The following is a 22,996-nucleotide window of genomic DNA, read 5'->3' as shown; positions in this document are numbered from 1 at the left end:
CTAACTCTAGAAAAGAGACTTAAAACGTAATTTGGCATCCAAAACCTACGGTAGCTTTCTCGATCTTGTACTTAATCTTCTGAAATTTATTGCCGTTCACCTTATTTTGATATAAAATTCAAGTTATTTGTAATATTAGCGCAAAATATTACCCACCCTCTTTATCGACTTAGACTAAGAACTTCGTGCTTATGCTGCCGTCATAAAGAAACGAATCGGTACTGGCCGTTTCGTGTTCTGGCGATGCGCTACGCCAGTTCTACGTAGTATTAACGGAGAGCGAAGGAGGTGGGGCGGTACAAAAGTAGCAATTTATCAGGCGGCATTGTTAACCCTCAGACTGAGTTTCTCGCCGGATCTTCTCAGTGAGTCGCGTTTCCGATCCAGTGGTAGATTCTGCGAAGCACGGCTCTTGCTAGGGTTCGTGTTAGCAACGTCGTCAGGTTTGAGCCCCGTGAGCTCTCACCTACTAGTTAAGGTTACGCTGAAATAGCCTCTTAAGGCTCTCAGCTTAGGTAGGAAAAAAAGCGGCATTGGAGTAAACGAAAAAAATACAAATAGATTTCTAGTTACTCCTTAATTTTTTTATGGCGGCGTCTTTGGTACGCCTTCTTATTTCGTCTTTGTGGAACTATAAAAACTCTTCAGTGTTAAATCCTTAAGTATTTCTTTTTGTTGCGTAGATGTCCGTCCACGTAGACGCACTGACGTAGATTAAACTGAAATAGACAAGGCGGTGATATCCACCCGTGCGAGCTCATAACACAACACGTCATCAAACCAACTATAAGCTGTGGGTATTAGAGACTGACAAGCATACTTATAAAAGTTTAAATATATAGCAAATAAATAACCAAAGAGCAAATAAATCTGTTCATCACACGAATGTTTGCGCGATGTGAAGAGTCAAACCCACAACCTTCGGCGCAACATTCAAAAGCGCTAAAAGATTTTTACGTAAGTTTCGTTGGCAGAAACTCAACGAAACACAGCATACTAGCACGGCGTCATGCACCAGAAGACTTACACAGCCACAAAATCTTTAAACATTACCTATCTAATAAGAGCGTGTTAATATAGAGTACGTACACCAATCTTTCTTGTGCCGGAAACTTGGATAAACTACATACATCTCATACTTAAATTATTATTATTACGGGCAGACAACAAGCTGGCAACAAATCAGTAAATTGTTCGTCAAGTTTTATTGCATGAAACGCAAAAAGCATCCATTAATAAAAAGAACTTCGAGAACGTAGTAGAGAGGGTTTTTTTTTACCATAGTTTCACCGCCACCGAAGCGGAGTTAATTGGTTTTATCTCTAGCACATTACGTTAAAGTTCTGTGCTGAATTCTTCAGTACGGTATTTCTTATAGCATGTTTTCTTGTTAACGAATTTTAAGGTGAGCTTTTTGGATTTGCTTCTCAGTTGATGAAGACGACAAATGCTAAAAATGAAAGTATATACATTTACATATTTACCCTTTTTAATGGTCTTCATAGTTGTGGAAAGTAGGCAAAAAATCTGAAAGAGAATTCTGATATTATAGTACAGACATAAGCGCCGAACTTTAAATGACTTCGTCTTGTACGCTTATTCAGAGATCAAGAGACAACGTCCCCCTCATCCGCCAAGGGACAGCCTAGATGGTTCTGTACGCAATCGCAAATTTCTTTACTAACGTCTTTATAATGAGAAGATGAGAAGCTCTATAGAATTCTATAGATTGTATCCTATATAATATCTAATTTTTGCGACTAGCAGATTGGAAATAATGGCGAGGTAATTTAAGTATTTACTATGGTAGTAATTTCATGAACTGCTTTTACGATACCGCTGCATTTTACTAAAGCTCATAATAACCTATTTGCGTAGAGATAAATATACGAATACACACGTAAACACGAGCCTGTAGATAGCGAAACGTAATGTGTTTGTCATTAAGTCGGTATTACTATGAATAAATAACTAGGTATTTTTGTTTTTAACTATCCCTACAGAATTTCTATCAGGTTTAAGTTTTTGGTAGTCTAATGTACCTAATCATGTATATTTAATTTGAAATTAAGGCTTTGTAAAAACGCAAGCACTATGTAGACGCGTGTTTTTTTTTTTTTGCATATATTAAACCTTCTTTCTGTGGTTTAACAAATAAGCAATCAAACCAGCGTTGGACATCCATTAAGAATGTACAGTTCATCAACTGGTACCAGTAAAATGATATGAAACACCCACAACACGTGTACAGAACACTGTTTAAGTGACAATTGTACACGCCTTTCGCGATTGAACATAGTTTGAGATTTTTTCAGTAAAAATGAACTTTTAACAATATCCAAAACTTCAGCAATGAAGAATTTTAGCTAACATCTCTTATAAAAAGTTGTTAGATAAAAGACTTCTCCAAGATATTACAGAAATAGTATTTTTTTTCTGTAACTTCTCGCACTATTACAACGAAGGAGAAGGGTAAGTAAAATAATAACGAACAAGATCGCACTGTCTACGGCACGTCACGTGTGCGAACATATTAAAACTTTATTACTACAAACCCTTAACATGAACTCTCACGAAAGAAGAAAATATTTAAGCACATTGTATACCGACCCACGAATGTTTGTGTTATGCGCTATCCGCATAAGAGTGAACATGAAATCAGTATTTCATAAATTGGAATCAATGGTTATGAGTTCGCAAGTGCGTGACATACATTGTTGTTGCGTGAGTTCCCAGCTCGAGCTCATTCATCACGGCTCGTCGCGGTTTCGTGAATCTTATTGTTATGTTATTGTACTTACATTCTTTTAGATCCTGAAACATATTTATGGAACGTAACGTAAATTCTATCCCATGATTTGCAAGCGAAGTAAATTGTCCCCTAGTAATAAGATGACACTCTACAAAACTTGCATACGTTCCCGTCATGATCTATGTAAGTGTAGTTAGTGTTCGCTCACGCAGCCCGCACTAGTTTGAAACCCCTTCAAGCCATTCAATCCCGTTTTTGCAGGATAGCCGTTGAAGCACCATGGTTCCTAAGGAATGTGAATTTCCATAATGACCTGGAGCTTGACTCAATCAGTATACAGTAGGCATTAATGCGCTACTTTGAGAAGGCGGCACGACACGAAAACCCTCTTGTCGTGGCCGCCGGAAATTACATACCCGATCCTGTGGACCGAATGGTAAACAGTCGACGTCGTCGCCCTAAGCACGTCATTACGGATCCTCTCGATCCGTTAACGGTGCTTTTAGATACCTCAAGCACCGGTTACCATCCTCACCGAGCCCGTCGCTTGCGACGTTGGATTCCACGACTAAATTAACCCATAGACACAGCCCACTGAGTTTCTCGTCGGAACTTCTCAGGGAGTCGCGATTCCGATCCGGTGGTAGATTCTGCGAAGCACTGCTCTTGCTAGGGCCAGTGTTAGCAACACTTTGAACCCCAAGAGCTCACGCTAGGGTAAAGCTAAAATAGCCCCTCAAGGCTATCAGCATAGGTAGGAAAAAAAATGTAAGGGGCTCAAAGTATTAGTCGTTAATTCCATGTGAAGCTTCATACCTTGAATAAAATAACGTTTTATTGAAATTTACCAACCAGCCTATAGCCATATTATCGGCAATTATTTCCACGACAATTTCGGAAATTGTTTTCATACATGTTTTAAATACACCAAAACTGACGGGAAAGGCTTTAAATTGTTAGAAAAACTGTCATAGAAGTTGCCTATTTTGTCGCTGACTAAAGCGTATGAGAAGCATTATATCGATTGAATCTCCGAGCGCTATTGATTAACATGTATAAATCTGAATTGGATATTTACATACATATTTGATGTAGATGCGAGATAAAACTTAACCAAGTATCTGAAATAATTTGTATTTTAGTATTTACTCATCGTACATAGACAAATATGCTTCATCACATTCGAGAGAAAAATTACTCTCAGACATCTCGCATAAGAGCATTGTCATTTGCTTGCCCTGATTAAATATGTTTTAATAAGTTAAAACGACGAATTTCTATTATTAATAGTAAGCATATAAAGGAAGAAAATCCACTGTAATTTAGTAATAATTTAAAATATTTAAACCAATTTTATGCTCATAAATTTTTAAATTTGTACAGTTTGGAAATCAGAATCGGGCCCTTATGGCTACGTTATATGTACAAGTGAACCTAGTATGAGAGACTCAATGAAAGTATCGCAGCAGATAATAGAATGATTATTTATTCTCATTAAATAATAAATAACATTATCTATTTCACCATGAGAGACTCCAGTGACGTACTAGTCTGCATAGAACACAATTTTAACAACAAAACAAACTTGGCGTCTCCCTCGCGCAGCCACGCCGTCGCTATAGATAATAAATCCCGCATAGAGAAATTTTCCGGATATCATTTGTACAGATGTTTTGGCAAGCGTGACCCTTGTCAGTATTCGGGAGAACGCCTGGCCACTACGAGATACAACTGAACGAATTCCCTCACTATTTCTGTAGTCCGCAACTCAGACCGCCAAATTAATTGTATTCGTGCAATAACCATTAAATATAGAGCAACCTGTTGTATTTTTACATTGTTGGTAACGACAATGATTCGCTATTGTTTTCTCTGTTACATTTATTATACTCGTAATAACTGCTGTTCATAATACAATAAAAAAAAACATTTCCTTTAAAAACAAAACAAACAGCCATCTATTATCTATTTACTGGTGGTAGGACCTCTTGTGAGTCTGCACGGGTAGGTACCAGCATCCCGCCTATTTCTACAGTGAAGCAGTAATGTGTTTCGGTTTGACGGGTGGGGCAGCCGTTGTAACTATACTGAGACCTTAGAACTTATATCTCAAGGTGTGTGGCGCATTTACGTTGTAGATGTCTATGGGTTCCAGTAACCACTTAACACCAGGTGGGCTATGAGCTCGTCCACACATCTAGGCAATAAAATATATATATATTTATAAAGTTTTTGATGGCATTTGCGCCTTCGATAAGAAATGACAATTCATTACATGAAGAAGTTTTTTATACGTTTTTTTTATACTATAACCCTATGAAAGAACTATGTCTATACCAGCTCAATAAAATTAGGTAACCACATAATTTTAACACTACGGATTAAAAAAAAAATGGAAATTCATAAATAAAATTTTGGAATTGGAAACTGCATTTTGTTTTTTTTTCTGTTCTAGAGAAAAGCTAAGTTACGGGTGTGTCGGGGAAGCATGTCGCGGCGATGACGTGGTGCGCCCGGCGCGGCATGCCCTGCTGACATGGCACGCAGCCGCTCCGCCCTGCTGACGCTAGCTACCATCACAGCATTTATTGGTGAGTCGTTTTTTTTATTTTTTATTTATTGCTTAGATGGGTGGACGAGCTCACAGCCCACCAGGTATTAAATGGTTACTGGAGCCCATAGACGTCTACAACGCAAATGCGCCACCCACCTTGAGATATAAGTTCTAAGGTCTCAAGTATAGTTACAACGGCTGCCCCACCTTTCAAACCGAAACGCATTACTGCTTCACGGTAGAAATAGGCAAGGTGGTGGTACCTTCCCGCGCTGACTCACAAGAGATTACTCAAGCTTATTACCTAATCATCAATTCGACAATAACGATTGACAATAATGAACAAAACATTTGACAATCAGCTCAAATTAAATAGTTTGCCTTAATATACCAATTCGTAAATTTTATCTGATAGCTTTGCCTTGACGAATAATCGCGAAGCCTGCATATAATGTAGTTATCCTAAAAAGTTATACAAAACAGTTTTCAGAATTTTACAATATTTGGGTTTACACAATATTAGCTGCCGAAGTTTCTTAAAAATTGCAAAAAAGAGAATTAACTTCTCAAGATCTTCACCAACTAGATAAGTATAATATATTTTTAGTTAAGTAATGGAAATTTAATAAAAACGAAGATTTCAGTCACAATTCCTTAAGCATTATTAGAATAACTAATATTGAAATATTTAGCCGTTAACTAAATATAAATAATAAATTGTTTACAAATTCCCATAATAGTTTCTAATCTGTATATGCTTCCCTGAACTTAAATGGAGTGAGTAGACTAAAGGGTGTCTATTTGAATGGAGTCGATTGTAAACTACACTGTTGAATTATAGTGGAGGAAAACAATGGATGAATAATACGAATTGTTCTGTTAAGCTCGTTTGAAAGCTTCTGTCCTTCTGTCTTCCGTTTTCCTTGTTGGCCCGTAGTATCAACTATTCATGACACATTGAAAAGTGCTTGTCTGCGAGAAGTGAAATGGATCGCCCTACGCTTATTTGTTTCTAGAAATTAATGTTGATGCTTGAACAATGATTTTCGTAATTGTATCCATCTTAATTTGTTTAGTTTTGTAGTAGTATTATAGTAGTAGTAAAGTTTTATCTTAATAAAAAAAATCTTGTATAATATATGACGGAGGAGAAACCTCCGTAATGTTTTGCTGACGTAACGGTTATTACTTTCTTTGACGATGACTCATGTTTGGGCTTCGAAACAAAACTTCACGAGAACTTGGTGAGCTGCGTATATTTCACGAGGAGCGTAACAACGTTCCAGAGAGATCCGTACTGTATTACGGCTCGGGCACGAATGACCAAGCGCTTTTTTTTTCCTACCTATGCTGATAGCCTGGAGAGGCTATTCCAGCTTCGCCCTAACGTGTGTAGGTGAGCTCACGGGGCTCAAACAGGAGTGTTGCTAACACTGACCCTAGCAAGAGCAGTGCTTCGCAGAATCTACCACCGGATCGGAAACGCGACCCACTGAGAAGATCCGGTGAGAAATTCAGTGGGCTCGGACCAAGCGCTAGACAGTACGGCCGTATTTATAGGGCTTGGTACACGTGAGCGTGTTTACACGTTTTTAAAGTATTGAAATTACAATAAAAGGGACTGTTTAACATCAATTTCTTATCGTAATAAACACAGAGTAATTAATTGATGATCAGATGATTCCATTATCACATTCAATCATTATTATTTTTATAATAAGTAGGTAAATAGTCATATTTGCGCCGACATATATAAAATTTAAATATGTTTGAGAGCTTTTCGGTTTCTTTGAAGTAAACGGCAGGCAGCGAGCGGCTTGGCTCTGCCTCTGGCATTACTGAAGTCAATGGGCGACGGTAACCACTCATCATCAGGTAGGCCGTATGCTCGTCTACTTGCAAAGGCAATAAAAAAAAAGTATGTAGTGGTCACCACGCTTTTACGTTTTCCTCCACAGCTCCGATTTTTTTTTTAAGACTCGTGCGATAAACCGTTTGTTTGGTTAAGATAATCCTACACCGAATTGAATGGGCGCTCTATTTTTAAAGCAATATTCTAAAATTTGACCAAATATTCTAAAAGATCAAATAGAGAAAATACGAATGTCTCAACACAACAGTTGCTGTGGCTAATACAATGCACGTAAAGTATGTCATACAAGGAAAACAAATTTTAGTACAATAAAACACGTGACGGCCACGCACACTAAAATCATTAGGGGATATGAATAATTAGGCTTTAACAGAGGCGCTGGCTGGTGGCTACCAGCAAGGAACCGAATTTCACGATCGCGGTGCGTCTACGCCCTAATGTCATTCGAACGAGGCCTAATCTCGGCAGTCCATATTGGAGGTACATTCTAGTTGTATACCCGATCCTTTGTTCGAGGTATTTAACTCGATCTTCAAAAACTGAATGAATCGCAACGCATCGCTATCCGACAGGTGTAGGCGCAGAATTAAACAATTAATGTTGTACTTTTTGCACAATACATTTTATATTCGAGTGACCTAGTGGCTCGTAAGATTGTCTACTCAGCAATGATTAGCAATACAAAAAATATATTTCTCAAGAAAAATGTATACATTTTATTTTCTTTAACATCATGTTGTACTCGGAAATGAAAATATTATACTTAATATATAATAAAGTCAATTAGTCAAATAATTAAAACGATCTTAGAAACTTTCAAATTCACGCCGACATTACGTCAATCTATCATTGATTGATCGTTGTTTTCGCCACACTCCGATGAACTTTGAATCTCTCCTCTTCGTGTACAATTTCTGAAAGCACAAAGTTATGGAGATTACGAACTGCTGAATATAGTAACATGATCGCAAACTGAACAATAAGGATTTTCATCGAACAATTCGATAATGCTTTTGCAAATTTTGAATCAAGAAATAACGAATTCAAAACAATATTTATAGCTGTTTTTGTTTTATTGAAATGTGTTTTTTTTTTATTGCTTAGATGGGTGGTCGAGCTCACAGCCCACCTGGTGTTAAGTGGTTCCTGGAGCCCATAGACATCTACAACGTAAATGCGCCACCCACCTTGAGATATAAGTTTTAAGGTCTCAAGTATAGTTACAACGACTGCCCCACCCTTCAAACCGAAATTAGATTTAATATTAATAATGCAATTTATAATGCTTTTGATAATAATAACTGCATCTTGACATCCAAAAAATATGCATTTAAATTAATAGACATAAATAATATAATAAAATGTCGATATTTAAGGACATCAAAAAATGACATATTTAAATTAACTAATAAAAATTTTAGACAAGTAGCAACATCGCTACAGTATTTTATACACAATTTCCTAGCTATAAATTTAGCTAAAAAAATACCTGCTTCTATTGAGCAGGAAAAAAATATGACATGTTTTAAGACTTTGGAATCTGCTTCCAATTTAAATTAATTAGTAAGACAAAGGAGTCACACTCTTGCAATTACAAATCTATTAATACAACAACTAGATTATACCCATCAAAAGACGTTAACGTTTCAATTATTAACATATTCAATTTGGTGCATCAAAATTTACAAGGGATGATGGGTAAAGAGCTAGAAATTGAAATGTTTTTAAATATGCATAATATTAATGTATTCTGTGTCACTGAGCATTGGTTTAGAAACTATGAATTATTGTTTAATTTTAATGATCACCAGTTGTCAAGTTCCTTCTGCAGAGAGAACGCTATTCGCGGTGGCTCACTGATTCTCGTTAGTAAATGTTTGAAATGTAAGGAACGAAAGGATGTAGTGGCCCTCTCTGTTGAGAGAATTATTGAAATTTCCTGTGTTGAGCTTGAGCACCTCATTGTTGTCTGCGTCTACAGACCTCCTGATGCGTTATATGATTCTTTTGAAAAAATTTTGGAAAATGTATTGCTAAAGCTTTCTGTCTCTAATAAACAAATTTTTGTATGTGGTGATTTTAATATTAATCTTTTAGAAAACACAAATGCCACTATTAGATTCAGAACACTGTTAAAGTCATATAACCTCCCAAACTTATTTTTAGAGCCTACTAGGACAACAACCACATCGGCAACATGTTTAGATAACATATTTACAAATGTAACACCGATTAACAAAAAAATTATTAATCAGTTAACATCAGACCATAGTGGACAATTTGTGTCTTTTGAATCTAATATGAATTCTAAAGATAAAAATACTCTTGTGATTGTTCCTATTAATAAAAAACGAATTGAGAAGTTTAGAAATAATATTAAGCAAGAACATTCAGAAATTATTTATAACAAAAACCCAAATTTGTCATACCAGAATATGTTTGAGAGAATTAATTTGGTCTTTACTGATGTATTTATTCCTAAAACTGTAACATTAAAAAACAAAACAGTGTTCAGCGAGTGGGCCACCACCGGAGTGTACAAAAGTAGAAAAAAGTTATATGATCTGTACTCTGAAAAAGCTTATAATAATGATGAAACATTTCATCAATATGTCAGGAACTATTCAAAACTATTTAGAAAAGTTTGTTTAGCGGCAAAATCTTTACATTTAAGTGATTTAATAAAAAATGCCCCTGACAAGATAAAGATGACTTGGAACATCATTGGTAGAGAAAGTGGAAAAGTCAGAAATAGCCACCAAGAATTCTCATTAAAAATAGATGATAAATTGGTAACTAGTCATGAAGATGTGGCTAATGCTTTTGAAAAGTTTTTCTCTGATATTCCAGTTTCAACTACCACTTCTCTAAATTCATCCCCCACAGCAGCTGAAATATTATTGCATAACCATGTCGACAAATGTAATGAAATTTTTAAATTTAAGGAAATTAATTCAAGCAATATAATAAAAAGTTTTAATAGCCTTAATGTAAAAAATACAGTTGACTTGTGGGGAATATCAGTAAAGGTTTTGAAGTCTGTAATAGACATTATTGCTCCTCATCTTGCTAGTATTTTTAATGATTGTATTAGGTGTGGTGTATTTCCTGACTTAATGAAACATAGTAAAGTGATACCTCTTTTTAAATCTGGTAGTACTGATGACCCCTCTAACTATAGACCTATTTCAGTACTCCCTACGTTGAGTAAAATATTTGAAAAAATTATTTTGACACAACTTTTAGAACATTGTAATTCAAATAACCTGCTTCATAATAAACAATTCGGGTTTACCAGGGGTCGCTCTACAACTGATGCAGGTGCTTATCTACTCAAAAATATTTTTAAATCTTGGGAGGAATCGCATGATTGTCTTGGAATTTTCTGTGACTTGTCCAAAGCATTTGACTGTGTTGAACATGAAACATTGGTGAGGAAACTACATCACTATGGTATTAGGGATGGTGCATTGGAACTTATTACTTCCTATTTATCAGGAAGGATACAAACAGTAGATGTGAAAGGTAATAGATCTTCAGGCACCTTGTTGAAAATGGGTGTACCTCAGGGTTCCATTTTGGGTCCTTTTTTATTTCTAATATATATAAACGATTTACCTAGTTTTATTGAGTCCCGACACGAGGTCGTATTATTCGCAGATGATACATCTTTATTATTTAAAATTAAACGACAATTACAAGTCTATGACGAAGTGAATGATGCGATTTCGTGTGTGGTTCATTGGTTCCGTATCAATAACCTATTATTGAATAGTAAGAAAACTAAATGTATTAAATTTACTTTAAAATGTATTAAACCATCTTTAAATGTGAGACAAGTGGAGAGTGATGTAATTGTTTCTGAGGAATCATTGGAGCTTGTTGAGTCAACCGTATTTCTTGGTATAACAGTGGACTCCAAACTGCAATGGGGACCTCATATTCATAAATTGGCGAGTAAGCTCAGCTCTGCAGCATACGCAGTAAAAAAAATTCGAATGTTAACAAACGCGGACACGGCTCGTTTAGTTTACTTTAGTTACTTCCACAGTGTCATGTCCTATGGCATTTTGCTATGGGGCAATGTGGCCGATGTAGAAATGATATTTATTCTGCAGAAAAGAGCTATACGTGCTATTTATAACATGCACTCAAGGGAATCCCTGAGGGAAAAATTTAAAGAAATTAAAGTTCTTACTATGCCATCCCAGTACATTTTTGAAAATTTGATGTATGTTCGTAAACATATTGAGGAGTTTCCTAAACAGTCGGACATACATAATAGAAATACTAGGAACAAACACAAGCTTGTTGTGCCGATGAGTAGGTTACATAAGATACGAAATTCATTCGGGTGTTTGTCTGTGCAACAAACAAGTACAACAAAATCCCACAAGATGTTCAGAACCTACATATACATAGGTTTAAGAAAACTATTAAAGAACATCTGTGCAATAAAGCTTATTATAAAGTCAATGATTATCTAGAAGATTGCACAAAGTGGGAATGAGTTGCACGCTCCAGGCATTTCAATATTGTAGTAATTGTTACGTTATATTACTCATTGTAAAAAATTCATATTAAAAAAAATAATCTAATATTAAAAAATAAATAAATAATAATTTCATATGTAAAAAAAAAAAGACATGCCCGCTGAGTTTCTTGCCAATTCTTCTCAGGACGGAGGCTAGTTCTTGTGAATTGGCGGTAGTTTTTTTGACGTTCAACAAGTATGTACTTTCATTTATGTTGAATAAAAATTTTTGATTTGATTTGATTTGATTTGATTTGAAAAGCATTACTGCTTCACGGCAGAAATAGGCAGGGTGGTGGTACCTACCCGCGCGGACTAACAAGAGGTCCTACCACCAGTAAAAAAGTCTAGGTAATAAAAAAATAAAAATATGAAACCCGTGGCGGAAATTACAATTTTAATCCAGTTTCATCTAAATTCCCTTTCATGAAAGTGACGTCACAGTAACTAGAGCTGAGAAAGGATCCCTTTACATAGGTCGGTTTAAATTTTTAACGTAATTCGGAAGGCGAAGTAAGTGAGTACATTTTGTTTAAACAGGGTGTTGTGTGTGCGCGCCGCAAGGCAGCGTGCAGGGCGGCGTGCAGGGCGGCGCGCAGGTCCCCCCCGGGGTGCCACACTCCACCTCGCCGCCCGCCGGCATCGGCGGCGTCCGAAGGTACGTTCAAACGATTATCTTACTTATTCTTTTTTAATGTCCCACTTAACGTCACATATGAGCCAAACCCCTAATTTAATAACATACGCCCGAATGGTATAAATGACATGTCACTAGAATATTAAATTGTAATAGGTGTCGTAATAACGTCACTCAAACAAATAATTCTGACTGCTTCCAATTAACTGTTTGTACTGTATTGATTATGTGTGTTATTTTAATTTTTAAGACTAAAATGTCACCCTAGAATAATAAAATACCTACTTACCTATCTATCAAAAAACGGGCAAAGACAAAATAGTCAAGTATCATTTTCTCCTGTGTGTTTTAAAGAGTCTTTTTTCTTGTGAATTGCTAATTTAGTGTATGTGACGGTAGGCAGCGGCTTGGCTTTGCCCCTGGCATTGCTGAAGTCCATGGGCGACGGTAACCACTCACTATCAGGTGGGCCGTATGATCGTCTGCCTACAAGGGCAATAAAAGAAAATGTAATCAACAGCAAAAATTAGACATGGTCAGTTAATTATCCTCAAAATGTCAATAATACAAAATCAATTGCGGGGCAAAATACTGAATTTGTAAAAACCAATAAACGTTTAAAGATGGAATACAGCTGCTTAGAAATGCTGTCATGACGTCGCAGCCTAAGCTAAGCCTAAACTAAGGCTAAACTCTCAGAAGAAGCAAAACTGAGAGTTTCAATTAGTAAAACTACTGAAACACTAACGCTTCATTGTGACTAATGACAATTGTATGAAAATTCTCCTAAGAACATACCTCAAATGAATTAAAAAAAGCTCATACTGGCCTTGTCCTGACAATTACGAACTAAAGAATTCCGGCAAATCTGTCGAGTCGCTCTCAGTGATGCTTCGTCACGTAATTGCAATCCGGCCGGAAATTTATATAAAATATATTATGTAAATACAGTATCGTTTTATCTGAAATATATGTACTACTTGGTCAAGAAAGAACCGGGAAAATACACAAAATGTTTATTATTCATCAAAATTTATTTTATCACCTTCAAAGTATGCTGCATCAGAAACGATACACTTACCAACGAATAATCCAATAATCAAAATATTTTTAAACGCTTTTCCGAAATTGAGTTCTGTTCTCGCCGCGAATTTCTTCTTTATGTCTTTTACCGAATGAAAACGGGTGCCGCGAAATAGTAATTTGAGTTCAGGAAAAAGAATAAAAGTCGGTCGATGGTATTTATTGTGTTTTTGGTTAAAAATTTGCTAACAATTATGGCCTTGTGCGAAGGTGCATTTTCGTGGTACAAATTCCTAGAATTTTCTTTCCACAAATCTAGCCTTTTTCGTCGCATTTGCTCTATTAAATGCCCCATAGCGCTCAAATAATATTTTTATTTACCCTTTGAACTTTCGGTAAGGATTCCGAGTGTACAACACCGCTATAGTCAAAGATTCGTTCTAGCATGACCGCGCCGACTCTTATGCCATTATGACTTTCGAGAAAATTCAGGTCTTTTGAGGCTAGTCGTGTGGCAAGATGTTTCATACCCAAGTGATCATTTAAAAGCGCCCTACCCTTTTAAATAATCGACTTGTGAGACACAGAAAGCTCGGTGACTATCTCTCTCAAACTATAATGAGGATTTTCATTTACTATTTCCTTCCTTTTTGCGATGTTAACTTTAGTTGCAGACGTTGATGTCTCATCAGAGCGAGGCAAATGTTCCATCACGTCTCGATCGCTTTTGAATGCTTTCTACTACTCATACACGTGCTGTGTTTGGATAAAGTCAATTTACAGTGAACTTTCTATAATGTTGTCGGTGAGTCCGAACACGAAATTCCATCGGCTATCTAAAAATCAAGGCAAACTCTATGAAATTCGCAAGATATAACGAAAAAAGCATTGTATTGAATAAGAGAACATATATACGGGTGGCAACTCAAACTCTGCACAAAATGTAAAACAGCTGTGCCAAGCACATATATACGGGATGCAACTCAAATTCTACGTCAAAATGTAAAACAGCTGTGCCAATCTAACAACAACAAAAAAAATGAGTTTGGAACCACAAACAAATCATCTATTCCCGATACCGTTTTCATTGAATTTCTATACAGTATTGTTGTAAATAATAAGCACGATAGGCAGGTGTACTTTCAATTACCAAAGCATAGTATCAAAAAAAGCTATTTTTTTACATAATGAACATTCGAATATTGGAACACTGGAAACTAAGTTTGACAAACACTTTGACAAAAGTTTAATGTCAACGTTTCAAACCAAAAAAATTATATTAAAAAATGTGTGTTAATAGGACTAAGGCTAGATCCGTTGTTAAGAAAGTCCTTAAAACTAGAAATTTCACCAAAACGTTAATTTAAACACACATTTTGTGCGGAGCTGAAATGTCGGCTAGACTGCGAGTAAAAAACAACGAAATGCTGGTAATGTGTTCGTTAAATAATACATACGTACGTAATACGTAATAATACATACGCAGTGATTTAATCGATTGTCTAATATAGAATCCAGAGATTATCAAAGGGCTTTGTTTTTATAGTCTCAGGCGTTTATGGTATTATACAATTCAATGAACCGTATTAAGTAATTCAGATACAACTTAAAATTATTGAGAGCAACGGCCGTGTGAAAGAGGAATGCGAAAATGATTAGAACATAGAGAATTGATCATTGACTATTAATGTAAGTTGAAATAAAGGAATATAACTTAAATAGTTAAATAAGGTGCAGAATACACTAGTTATGTTATAACATCTATTTAGAATGCGGTTCTCTGAATAAAATAAATGTATTTATTTAAAATAAGAGCTCATCTTGTATCGGATCCAAAAGTTGCTTTGTAAAATAAAGAAGATAAAAACCTCCGATGCCCGTAATCGTGGACGGATAAAATCTAACCCAAGAATAGGTTTTCAGTATCAAAAATGTTATCATGTAGTATGTACTGAAAAAAAAAGATGATTTTACATAGTAAAATTGGTCCAACGAAAAAAGAATCAAACATATTTTAATGAAATGGAGATCTGGGTTCAGTTATCTGAATATTTTCAATTCAAATAATAATTGTTCGTAGTATTTCAACTAAATTTTGGAACAATCATAAAGCAAATGCTAGTTAAAAATAAAAGTTACAAGTCACAAGTAAAATTTATTAAGCTAGGATTAAATTAGCTTCAATACGAAACTGGCTGTAATAAAACAAAAAATGCAGTGTTTGATGTCTAAATAATTTCAAAACATCCTTTCTTTTCTTCATTTCGATTCCATTGAAGTTTGTCACATTAATTTAATAAATGAAATTAAATTAATTTATGACAATGGGCACGGGAACTTTATTAATTCGTCAACATGAGTACCAACGTACTTTAAGTATTTATATAATGATATTGGGTACTCCAGAATAAATAAACAATAAAAGACTTAATTGCGTTTTCTGTTATGTGTATAATGAGAAAACAACATTTAAAGCCCTTAATTTCATAAAATTATTATTTTTAACAAACTGAACTTTCTTTTTACTGAATGTCAAACTTCACTAAATGACATATAAGAAAAATCCTTTTTATAAAACTAAAGAGTTTTAGACTATGAAGGTTTTTCTTTACATTTATAAGCCCGTTGCCAGTATAAGGCCCATATTTTCGTAGCGACCGCGATGACTTTTCGCAAGAAACTGTATAAAGCGAAACCTTTCATATTCATCATCTACGCTCGAATTTGCCTGCTGTATAAATAAAACTCGTCACTCGTGTACCTTATTCCTGACTTTCGTGAAATGGACATTAAACTATCATTAGTAAAACAGATTTCTAAGAAATATAAATCTCATTCATATAAATAGGTGTTGAGACTTGCTTGACATTTGCTCAAATTAGTCCTAATCTCGTGGAATTGTTTCATGAATTCACTAATACGTACGTATATTATAGTACTCTCATACTTAACTCATACTTACCCCTGAGGGCATATTGAATCCCATGTTGAATGAAATATTGAACGAAAGTATGAGTTATATTGCTTATTTCTGTGGCAAAGCAGTCATGTGTTCCGATTTGAATGATGGGAAAACCGTTGTACAAATATAATGATGTGGAATATTCTAAAAATGGTTAAACAATAATAAAATAATTGCGTTTTCTGTACAATATTAAGAAAAAAACATTTAAAGCCTTTATTTTCCACAAATTATTTTGCATATGTAGTATTATTAAATTGAATAAAACTAAACTCGTCTGTTTTCTCAATGATAGAGAGTTCAGTCAATCTATATAAGAAAAATCCTTTTTTTTTAACTAAAAAGGTTTTATATAAAAATTACATAAAAACGGTTTTTCTTTACATGTATTTAAGATCGACCTCATGTTTAACTGTAGGCGATGGAATTTACTTTGTGGCATCTATGACCTGCGATAACCACCTTAATCCATCTATGCAATGAATAAATAAAATATATCTAGACAAATTGTGACACTACACTACTTCATATTTTTAATTGTAAAACATTACTTTTGGTGATGGATGTAATTAGACTAACTTAAAATAACAAACAATGGCGGTACAAGTACGGCGACACGCATTCTCATTCCTTCACAAATTAGATTTAGTTAATTGATGAGATTGGTCCAACAGCGAGTCGAATGGGTGAAAGCAAGGGCCATTTTGCAGATACGTTGTGTGTTGTTAGACTGAAATCTGAAATTAAAATCATAGTACTCGTGTTGTGTTATAAAGACTTACTGCTATCCGAGTAAAATTTAAGAACAAATGACAAATACCTATTATTCAGTGGGCCACATCACTTTTAAAGTATTGCCGTAAGCTGTACCAAGCTATTCAATTTAGATTTATTACATTCTAAGATCGTAACATCATACGAGTATGTATAACTTATGTTCATATATACGATATAATAAGCACGATCACTTTTGAACGACGCTATCATTTCAGATATCCAGACGTAGATCGTTAATTTAAATACGAATATAATCAACCATAACAGCCTTATCTTTTTGTGATATTAGCTATCGTTCAAGTTAAAATGAGAATCCCCCACACAAACGACTACTATACTAATTTACATGAAATTATTTTTGTCCATCAATATATCATTCATACATTAATAAAAATTATCAATTATTTTCTAAGTAAAATATTTCATCATTACATGTACTGAATATTTTACTATCTGCAACATAACCGGTGAGACGAGATATTTACAGTAAGTAATTTACTAATTTACAAAAAGTTTTTTCAATAAATAGGAGCTAAACCCGAAATGAATAAGCCATCGAATGTGGCCGATGGATGAATTAGATTACGCTGCATGATAGAAACATTTTATTGATTAACATTGATATGCACGTTTTACACATGAGTAGTCATTGCGATAATTACCGGAATATTTTAACCTTATTTACAGTTATACAGTTGTATAAAAGAAATTAAAAAAAATACATCAATTAAGAACAATTCCATTTATGTAAGCGTTAGATTTTGTTCTGAATAACTTAGTAGAAGTATTATTATCCCGTTACATCTATGAAATTGAAAACGTGAATTTACATTAAGAATATTATACTCTACAAGTTTTTATAATACTTTCAAAGTACATAAATCGTACAGAGCTGCGAAATTGAATTGTTTTGTAAAACAAAACATCTCATAAGCGAGCAGCTTGATTTCTTAAATTAATGGTTTTTAACTGTATCAACTGGAATGTTTTGTGTATAACTTTTGATTCGCTTTCGTATACATATATATTTCTCACCACGGTAGTTTAATTGCATTAGCATGTGTAATTAGCACAAGCAGTAACTTTTCAAAATTGAATGTACCAACAATTCAATTTCGCTTTTTTGCTAAAAATAATGTTTTTAATGTCCAATTTATGTGGATGAATGCTTCAGCTTTGATGGCTTGGCCACATGCCTTTTCTGGGATTGAATAATCCTAAAGAGTTACCACTATGATATAATGTTATCCTTTACTGTATAAATTTCAGGATTCCCTATCGTATATCTGCCTCAATAACGTTATTAATTTTATGACATCGTAAACTAGAGAACTTCTGCAATAATTAAAAGGAAAACGCTACATCATTACAAATTATTGCTTTAATGTGGTCGTGTTTGTACGCAGATTCAGCCAATATTCCAGAGGGAGAGGGTATCGTGACTGGCGAACGCGAGGAGATCCCACTCTCATCAATTCACTTTGGCGCAGCCGACAGCCACTTGGCATTCGAAAGCAATTGGGTTAGAACATCATCAAAATCTTAAAATTTATATTCAGTGTCACATAATAATAATTAAGGATTGCTCTTGGAAGATGCCATAAATTATTAATCCACGTCGTGGTGGTATAAATGGTTTCGGTAATATCTTACTATCTACTCTAATAAAACTAATAATGAACACCAAAAACAATTCAATTACAATTACAATACAATTTAGCGGTAGGCAGCGGCTTGGCTCTGCCCCTGGCATTGCTGAAGTCCATGGGCGACGGTAACCACTCACCATCAGGTGGGCCGTATGCTCGTCTGCCTACAAGGGCAATAAAAAAAAACGTTCAAATTTCATTAATTGTTTTATTTTTGTATCGCACAGGAAACGCAGAAGTTTATATAATATTGGCCCTCCTGATCGGGTTCGTGACCGTGGTGGTGGGGTGCTGGCTATCGGACAACTGCTGGTCTCCGGAGCCGGAGGACGCGCTGGCTGGCGGCTGACCCGTGGCGGCGGGCGCGTGCACGCACGTGTAGCGCCCGCCGTCCGCACCCGTCGACAGGGAGAGTCCGTTGGGCGCGGGCTCACTGTCGCCGGTGTTGCCGCCGCGCGCTCCGACTTTACTGCACGCCGCCCGTCACTTCTGTCAAGAAACCTGTCCGAGCTTCGTCTGTGACGGGAGACATAGACCTACAGTTTTCTGACCGGAGCACACGCATCACTCTTGTCGTGTTCACGAAAAGACTAACGGAAACCACATTTCCACAGTAACAAACGGTAGAGTGTGCGATAATTGATTAATAAATAAATAAAAACTCGGAAATATTCAGCGTTTCGTAAACAATTGCAACGCTTTCTGATGTATATTGTGGTTGTGTATTTATTCGGATGAATTTTTAAACTCTAATATAACTTCGTACGTATATTAGTAAAAATGGTGATAAAGTGCAGGTAAGCATTTGTGAAGAACTTTAAGAGCTTTGATTTAGATTTTTACCCTCTAGTCAAAAGTCGTTCGAAATGTGCATGTAATATTTAATGGAAGTAATTATGAAATATGTTACAATGGGTCCACCTGGCCGCGCCTAGATCGGTGACCTAGGGATTACGAACTTGTAATTATTAAAGGCTCGTTGTGTATCTAAATCGTTTAGTCGTAGACTTTGCTTCTAGTAATTGCTCTTACATGAACTCATTTGATCTTACATACCTTAAGCGTGGTGCACATGTACTTCTTTGTACCGATACTATTTTTTCTAAAAGTATGTGCCTTGAAAATTATATGCTTTCCTCGATTTGAATTGTAGTTTAGAAAGTGTTTTGAACCATTTAGAGAAAACTCTTATCTCTGTCTGTTCTACGGACAAGTAATCCCGTAAGTGCAATACACATCATAACCGTGCCTTTACCGTTCTATAGACTTTGAGAGGGACGTAATTAACAATAGGTTTTAACGAGTGCTCTTCACTCTTTGGAAGGCACCAGACCTGTCAAGCATTCTTTCACAAAGTGTCCTGCTTCTTCCATAATTTCATTTTAATATTAAGATGCAGTATAATCATCATAAATAAGAAAGAGCTAGGACCAAACGACTTTAATATTAACGTCAATTGAATTTGTAGAAATATTCAAAATCACTATCACAATAGAATAAGCACTAACACTGAAAGACAACGACATTCGAATATTAATAATAACGCTAACTGTAATGTCAAAATATTATTTGCTAGAAAGAAGAAGTCGTATCAGTTATCAGTACACAAATTCAAATTATTGAGTCATGCTAGAATCAGATTTATCTGACAAAAAACTTTTACTAATTTTAATAGTTTGTTTATTTTTCATTAATAAACTTGTATATTTTCTGGTACGGGTCCTAAGCAAAAGCCCGACTTCTGCTAATTTATTCTACATATTTTGACTTTCACTTTTACAGCAAACTGTCAACCCTAGTCTTATAGCTTTTGTAAGGGCTCTGTAGATAATTAATAGAAGCGAACTGTAATTTTGCGCGTTTGTAATTTTGTGTACTGTACATGTATTGAATATTTGGTAAAACAGAGATTCATTGAGAGAGTATGCCAGAATTTTCTTACCATTCCATACATAAGAAAAGATTGTCTACGAAAATATAAACTAAATCCGCCTACAGGAAATATTTGTTCTTTTGCTTTGAAAAGTAGAACTCTATTTATTAATTTGTGCTTATACGGCATCAATCCATTGCAGATTTAGTCACAGTAAAAACATGACGATAAATTGTAACTCGAAAGCTTTGTACATGTGTATTTTGTAATTAATTTTACGAGCAAAAAATCTCTAAAATTTGTTGTGCAAAAGTATTGTTAAGAAAAAAGTTCGATGATCAACATTACGCAACCAACGATTTGAAAAAATTTGTAAGAAGTGCAAAATTCGCATATGCACACACTGGTTAAGTTTGAGGTTTAACATAAATAAAGAATTCCATGAATTAATGTGATAAAAGTAGCAAAAGTTTTTGTTTTTATCTTGTTATTAATTCGGATCTCGAATCAAGCAACCAAAAATAATTTTATGTATTTCCTTATTTACTTATTTCAACAAAAAGACGAATATTTTCCTTCCTCAAACATCCTATCTCTCCAACTCGTACAATTGTAAACATGTCTTGTGTTTATAAAAATGAAATGTAAAAACAGGATCCAATTTAACATCGTCATGCATTACATACGCTCAATGTTTTAGAATTTGATTAAATTTTGTAGATGTGATTATTTTATTCAAGTGTTGTTCGTGTCACATATTCGTGCGCATATGCGTACCCTTTGTAGGAATACGTTAAAATACTTAGAAAAATATAAGCTTAGATATTGGGTTATAAGACACCGGTGATTCATTTCCAATTTGAAACTTCAAATCATTGGGATTTGAAGTTTCAAAGTGGGTGTGAGTGGAGGCAAAACCATATAAGTATTATAAAAAATGATTTTCTTACATTTTGTATTTAAAAAAAAAAGTGTCAAGTGTTACATACCAAAGTATAAAGACTATTAAGCCCCACGAGATTGTGGATTATAGTATGTCTTCATCTTAAGATAAATCACTTTGTTAACCGATAAAATTAGTGAAGTTTTTGTAAATTTAAGGAACCCGACTGAATAGTCAAAGTTTTTTAAGTATTGTGTAAATTTATATATAGCTAGGTGAATATACTATGTCACGTAGGTACACGGGCATCATACTTTAATATTGTGCGAAACAATATGTTACAATTAGCATTGTAACATAAAACGTAACACAAGCGAATGCAATTGTTTAATTTTTGATAGTTTTTATGATACAATAAAGCTAATTAAATTGAGCAATAGAATTAATTGTATTATGAAATTGCTAAGGTACTTTTGTCATATTTTTTTCTATGTTTGTACGGTATTTTAATAGGCTTTTCATAGCTGTGTTATTCTATGCGCTTTTTGCTTATTTGCAACATTATTTTACTGTTTATTCCGATAGAATCTATAGACATTTGTAAATATTCAACTACTAAAAACTTTCACTAAAATAATAAAATTAAATAATAAAACTATATTTTTTTTATGTTCCTCGTTCAGTTAATATTTTATGGCACACATCACAATACTGAGCTACAAAAATCATTACACATTGTAAATGAGCCTGATAAGACCTTCAATGATTTTAATACTATTTAATAACGAATTATATTTTTATAGTTTATCACTTTCTATTATCAGTGCGATATCTCAAGCCCATTAGATTTAACCGGCTCCACGTAATTTTGATTCAATGCTCGTAGATTTTCAAGTTCTATAATTAAATCTAATACATAATTACCGTCACACAGCTTTAAGTTTAATGCTAAAAATAGACTTTACACATTTTTATTATTCTGAAACAAATTTCCTATTGAAGAAATGGGTGTTCATTTAATTGTAACAATAAATAAGTTGCTTATTCGGAGAATATAAAAAAAAATTGGCTTTTATTGAAAATAAAAACATAAAGAACGAAACTGACAGGTTGTTTGTATGGGACTTTGAGAGACTTTGATAATATCTGTCCTGGCAAGAGCGGTGCTGCGCTGAATCTACCACCAAATAGAAATTGACACCCACTGAGAAGATTTGGTAAGAAACTCAGTAGGTTAAATTGTTATTACTAAATAAATATTAAAAGCTTAAATAAATAAATCCAATTATTTTCATCGTCCAATCGTCAACGAAATCCATTTTTTCTATTAAATTTTATGAGGTAATCAAATTAAATGCAGTAATTTTAAACATTTAAAGGTATTTTAAAACGCTCATTTGTAAATAACTATAGAAAATATATTGAAAATGAAAGTCTGGCTTGGCTCATTTAGGAATTGAAAGAAAACATAAGCTCAAA

At 34.6% G+C, this 22,996-nt stretch overlaps 2 protein-coding genes and 1 pseudogene across 3 annotated transcripts in view; 2 read left to right on the top strand and 1 right to left on the bottom strand.

Moving 5' to 3' along the window:
• LOC101740363 (uncharacterized) overlaps window positions 1-22,175 on the top strand; it is a 28,067-nt gene extending 5,892 nt beyond the window's left edge. The window contains exons 3-6 of one of the 2 annotated variants that reach the window (XM_038016978.2): window positions 5,208-5,343; window positions 12,254-12,371; window positions 18,537-18,634; window positions 18,989-22,175. In XM_038016978.2, the coding sequence (XP_037872906.1) occupies window positions 5,289-5,343; window positions 12,254-12,371; window positions 18,537-18,634; window positions 18,989-19,110 (393 nt within the window). In that variant the 5' untranslated portion in view covers window positions 5,208-5,288 and the 3' untranslated portion in view covers window positions 19,111-22,175. Of the gene's footprint in view, window positions 1-5,207; window positions 5,344-12,253; window positions 12,372-18,518; window positions 18,635-18,988 lie in introns of both variants that reach the window. The other variant, XM_012690117.4, reaches the window with a different exon arrangement.
• The window catches only part of LOC134200438 (uncharacterized), a 400,183-nt gene that overhangs the window by 347,580 nt on the left and 29,607 nt on the right, over window positions 1-22,996 (top strand). The window lies entirely within an intron of this gene.
• LOC134200395 (uncharacterized) lies at window positions 13,353-14,549 on the bottom strand (annotated as a pseudogene).

This window comes from Bombyx mori, chromosome 17 (assembly GCF_030269925.1).
Source record: "Bombyx mori chromosome 17, ASM3026992v2".
NCBI classification, from domain to species: Eukaryota; Metazoa; Arthropoda; class Insecta; order Lepidoptera; family Bombycidae; genus Bombyx; species Bombyx mori.
The sequence above is the reverse complement of the archived record's forward strand: the minus strand, read 5'-3'. Positions and strand labels throughout refer to the sequence as shown.